This window comes from Fukomys damarensis, unplaced genomic scaffold, assembly GCF_012274545.1.
Source record: "Fukomys damarensis isolate Sample0158 unplaced genomic scaffold, DMR_v1.0_HiC HiC_scaffold_39, whole genome shotgun sequence".
Classification (NCBI taxonomy): domain Eukaryota; kingdom Metazoa; phylum Chordata; class Mammalia; order Rodentia; family Bathyergidae; genus Fukomys; species Fukomys damarensis.
In genome coordinates, this window is record NW_022900951.1 from 32,631,640 (window position 1) to 32,637,639 (window position 6,000).

The 6,000-nt window shown below is 33.3% G+C and overlaps 1 protein-coding gene across 1 annotated transcript in view; it reads left to right on the top strand.

Annotated features, from left to right (window-relative positions):
* Window positions 1-5,923, top strand: part of Lancl3 (LanC like 3) — a 101,278-nt gene extending 95,355 nt beyond the window's left edge. Inside the window, exon 6 of the mRNA XM_019209324.2 lies at window positions 4,419-5,923. Coding sequence (XP_019064869.1) covers window positions 4,419-4,578 — 160 coding nt within the window. The 3' untranslated portion in view covers window positions 4,579-5,923. The remainder of the gene's footprint in view (window positions 1-4,418) is intronic.
* Window positions 5,924-6,000: the final 77 nt, after the last annotated feature.

Sequence of the window (6,000 nt, forward strand, 5' to 3'; positions counted from 1 at the left end):
ATTTTATTTATCGAACAGCAAAAATCCTCAGTAATACAAAAGATATATATTTTGATCATATTTGATATATACTCTGGAGAAGTACTAACATATGTAAGTCCTTTACTTCAAGCTTCATTTCTCTTGGAATTCTGTTAAAATTTTGATTCAGGGCTCTCTAATTCATTTAGGTGGAAAAAAGCCACACCTGTTGTTTCCTAAATATAGCAAATAAAAGTCATTTTGGATTATATCTAGGCTAATGGGTTTCGCCTAGTGATAAATTTCATTAAAAGTTCTCATGCTTTAGAAAGTTTATTAAAATAGCAGTGTAAATTAGTAGTCATTATGGAAATCAGTATGAAGATTCCTCAAAAAGCTGAAACAAGAAACTCCATTTGACTCAACTATTTCTCTTCCAGATGTCTTTGTGAAAGAGTTAAAGACATTATATTATAGTGATCCATGCATACCCATGCTTACAGCAGCACATTTCATAATAGCTAAATATTGTCCTTCAACAGATGAATGGATTATACATAATGGAGTACTACTCTGCCACATAAAAGGATAAATTTGAGACATTTGTAGGAATGAATGTATCTTGAGACCATACTGCTAAGTGAAATATAATCAGATACACAGAAGCCCAAGTACTGCATGCTATCTCTTATATGAGAAACCCAAAATTATAAATAAAAAACAAAATAAGAGATAGATAATAGACAATGAGATAGATCTTTTACAAAACGGAAGCTGACAGGAGGGGCACTGAGAAAAGAATAGAGATATTCTATGTACATGTGCCAAATCTCTATGAAGAATGTAATCATTATGTATTGCAAACATGTATTAATGAAAAATAAAAATGGAAAAGAAAAGCAAAACCTAAAAACATAAAAAATGGATCACAACAAGCCCTCTATTTTCTGGTAGGCCAGTCCCAGTCCTAACTTACAGTCTGGTTTACATGACTGAGTCCAGAGCTGTCCAGCAAATGAAAATTTTTCACTAAAATATGAGACTGAAAATGTGCAGGTCATATATGACTAGTGCTTGGGCATTGCATTTTATTGCTTAGAGAACTGGAATTTCCAATTAATTATAATTCAAAGTTAAAATGATATGGCCAGTACTATCAAACAATATGTCCTTCCCCGGAATAACCATTATTTGATCATCACCTATTACTCTTTTAACTTACAATTAGAATTGCTGGCTACAGAAGATGTTTGCCAGGACCAAGGATTTAGCTCAGTGGCACTGGGCCTGCCTTGCAAGCACAAGGTGCACAGTTCAATCCCCAGAACAAGAAAAGATAAAAGGAAAGGAAAAGAGAGGAGAGGAGAGGGGAGGACCCTAACGATATGCAGTTCTGGGAGGTGTCAGCAGGAACATTAGCTATTCATAATAAAGTATGGAAGAGCCTCACTGTTTAAGCCGGGTGTGGTGTCTGCTCTAGCGCTTGGGAGGCTGAGGCAGGAGGATCACTGAGAGTTTGAGGCCAACCTGGGCTACTCAGCGAGTCCAAGGTGAGCCTGAACTACACAGCGGGAGGGGAGGGGAGAGGAGAGGAGAGGAAAGGAAAATGTTTCGCAACATTTTCAGTTTCTTCAATGGTTACTAAATTATTGCGGTTTTCTACTTTTACTCTTCTGTATTGAATATATTTCCGTAAAACCACATTTTGTTGGATTTTCAAATTTTTGACATAGCGCTCCAATAATATAATTCTGTAATATTTTTAATTTCCTGTTTCTGTGGTTGTACGTCTTCTCATTGAGGGTGATTTTCCTCCTTGATCAGATTTATCTGGCTTTTTCCTCCCCTATTTTGTTCATCCTGTCCAAAAACTGCTCGTGGTTGTGTCTATTATTTATTTTGCTCTTTTACTCCCTACTTCATTATTTTCTGCATTTGTTTTGGTTCCTTTTCTTTACTGTATTATTTTGTAACATTTAAAAATACTTAATTATAAAACCTTCTATCTTTCTATGAATAGAAAAATTCATAAATCTCTTTTCTTCTTTGTTCAGTTTTGATCTTAATCCATTTTTGAATGCATGTTCTCAATGTCATTCATCTTTTTAGCTCCATAATTATCATTCTGACTTTAATTTTGACTGAGAACCTTTTAGAACCATGAATTCTATAGTTTAATTTTTACGCTATTGAGTAGATTTTTTGAAACAATCATTTTTATTTTAATATAAACAAAATTTTTCAGAAATGATAACAAACAGTGCAGGTTAGAATATCATAAATTGCCACTTTCATACATTGGTGATTTTATTGTGAATTGCTATGCATTGTTTAGAAATTATTTTAAAAAGCATGGAAAATGTCTGTCATATTAATTTTAAGTAAAAATGCAGGATATCAAGTAATATAAACTTTAATAAAATGTAATATAATAAGTCAACACTTTGTGGGAGAGGTCAGAAGAGAAAAAATTAACTACAGGATTCTTTTATAGTATAGTTGGAATGGTTTTCTCCATTTTACAAATGTTTATGTGAAAAAATTTTCCATTTTCCACGGCCTTTTATATGCTCAGAGCCTAATATGATATGTTTAATCTTTATAGATAATCCTATGCATTTCTGCAACTTGAGCATTTTAAGATTAAATTTAAAAGTTTGCCAAGGTCATATAACAGGGAATTATCAAATTTGGCTAACTCAAAACTGAAGCCCATTCTCTTTTTCCTATACCACAGATTTTTATTTTGGATTTTGTGAACTTGTTCAAGAAAAAGGATTACATCTCAAACTGAAATGCATTTCCTTCAACTCTAAAAGTTGATTATATATCACAGAATTATTAGGAGTAATTGTGACTCTACAATCAATAGAAGTAACAAATATTCTCATATTAAACTACTCTTATTAAAATATGCTATTTACTTCCATCACTACTTAGAAATGTCAGCAGTCAGTAGGCCCTGAGTTCAATTCCTAGCACGGCAAAGGAAATGCATACATACATATACATATATATCCATACATGCCTCGTTACTAGGCCTTTCTTATTTGATGTAATAATGAAGGCTACAGGTGCTATTATGCTTACAATGTTTAACTGAGGTTAATAGCTTAGTGGTAGAGAATGTGCTCAGCTTCCAAAAACCCCTAGGTTCAATCCCAGTGCCAAAAATATTTTTTTAACTAACCATGCCTTAATATAATGAATTTTCTTTGGAGGTTTCTATATTTTATTTCGTACATTTGAAAACTTTTTTTCTGAGAAGTCAAGACTGCCAAACGATCCATAATGCTAAAAATACAAAAATCCCCCAAAGCTATGCCACAATGCTGATTTCATTATATGATTGCAAATTTTGAATTAATTTTAAGATGCTGTGTTATTTTAATGTTTAAAAGTAAAATTCCATTTTAAATTGTTGTATATGCAAGAAACCATTTGATAGAAAAATTGTACCAAACAGAATCACAGTTTGTTGCCTGCTGATTTATTCCAAGCTTTGATCAATAATTTGAAGAGCCTAAAAAAGATAAAAGAAGTAATTATGCTTCATAGGACCCCCTGTGTAGTAGCAATAATCTAAATTTATGAAAGTATCAGCTTTCAGACTTTACGAAATGTATGTTCCATCCAGCCTCGGAGTTGGTCATTATTTTTGTTCTTGAGGAGAATGAGTAGAGCAAGTCAGTAAAAAATGACATAGGTGACAGTTCTCTGAAAACTATAAACTACTATAAAAATGTTACTTGTTATAAACAATCTGGATAACATCTGTGGCAAATGTAAGTAAGATATTAAAGATCTTTTATAGAGAATTTAAAGGCCACTGATATTTTTAGGATGGATGTCTTAAAAATAATCTGGCTTGTAACTGAGTTTGGTATTTGATGTCATCATTATAAAAAGTTCCTTGCCTTTTTACATTTATTTTATTCCTTTGTTTGCCCAAAGCACATATTGTGTAAAATCTCGCACATTTATTTTCCCAGGCTCTGTTCTCTGCCACATACAAATGAAACCTAGCTTAGAAATAATATGCCTGCAAAAACACAGGATATTTACTTTTTTTTTTGAAGGAGCACAGAGCTATCACTTTGTTTCTATTCAAGAAAAATAAAAGTATGGTTAAAAATAAAAGAAGGCTTATGTACCTTCTTTGTTTTTAATTTTTAGATGACAGAGGGAATAAAATCCTCAGAAAATACCAAAGTTTGCTTTGCAAACTCTGAAAATAGTTGGATTTGCTTGCCAACATAATTTGTAGTGAAACATACACAATTATGTAATGGCTCTTTTTTTTAACTCAGAAAACTAGTCTCTCTTAAAAGAATTATATAATTTTGGGAAGAAAATAATGCTAAAATTTTAATTTAGCAGAAGAGAAAGAAGCAACTCAAGGCCAATAATATGGAAGTACTTATGTTAACACTGCTTTTTTTTTCTTTTTGTCTTAGGTTTGCCCAGTTCTTATTTACTGAGGAATTCAAGGCTGGTTCTCGGGTTCTTGAAAGTATATACAGCTTGTATGAAGGCTTCTCTGGGACAGTGTGCTTTCTGATCGATCTGCTGCAGCCCAATCAGGCTGAATTCCCTCTTTTCAGTGTCTTTGTTTAGAAGGTTCCATCTCCCACTGTGGCCCTGAAGAAGTACCCTGAGATATCTTGAGCCTCTCTAAGGCAGTTTTCACATAAGCCACAATAAATGGTATCACAACAATGAGCCTTAACATTGCCACCAGAAGAATGGGAGAAGGCAAGTGAAGGCAGCATACCAGACTGGAGAGAGAACCTGCGAAATGTAGATATAACAGCTCACCTGAAAATGTTAGATTTACTATTTCAGGGAATAGATGTAAAACCAGGTATCGGAGGGAAAATAGGAAGATAAATGATGTATTTTCCAGGGAATGACATAGAAAACAAAACTGAAATGGTGGCTGTGGCAGTAAAATGCTAACACCTTCACAATTGAAGACAGAATTCAACTAACTCGGTGCCCTCCACCCCTAAATTCAGAAGTAAAGACAATCAAAAACTAAAATAATTTTATCCCAGTGAAAACTGCTAGCAGGGAGGAAGTGTCAGAATGAAGGACATAAAAGGAAATCCTTGGTTGTCCTATGCCTTTATTTATTAAAATTCATGATTTTTACCGAATCATGATAATTGCATATTAATCTATTTTTTATCATTATCCTAGGCACTTTAAAAACATTGTATCATGACTTAAACACTGAAATTTATGGTTTTCTTACTACATATTATCTCTTTTCCTAGTTTATTTTTCTTTCCTAAAGCAAAATTAGAATAGTGAAATTCCAGGCTGGGGGTGTAGCTCTCTCATAGAGTACATGCCTAGCGTGTTTGAGGCACTATGTTCTACCCTTAGTACTACGGGGGGGGTTCATAAGCTAGAAATACTGTAGTAAGTGTTGCTACCAAGTGTTTCTTTCACCATTTGAAATGTGAGCTGTGTATTTTCTATTGTTAGCAGTTTCTAAAATGCTTTTATGTGCATAATCCCTACAAAGCTATTATCATACTGTAAAGTATGCTCTTAATAAAAACCACTCATCTCACAGATCAGGGTAATCACTACAAAGGCATGTTATGTTTGCCTTTGATGGAATGTTATGTCCCTTGGGACAGATAAGACACAGGCTGAGAAAGGCACCAGTGCTTATGGAATGTTGCTCCATTTTATACTATTAGATTAAGAGTCAAATTAGTTCATTGGTGGTTAACATATCATCCAAGACAAGGTACACTAGAAATTGACCATAATACACAGAGTCCAGTTATCAAAATGAATCTTCCTGTAAACACATAGAAAGTATAAAACTGCTTCGGGTAAATAGTGTATTGCAGAACATTGTAGGAATGTCTGTCACTTTAATTCACACTACATGTGTTTACCGCTGTCCTAGAACTTGATCACTGACAATTTCATACATCACATTAAAAAGGAAATTATACTGTATAAAACTTAACTATTTAAAGTCACTTGATATTTGGATGTATTTGAATATATACATAT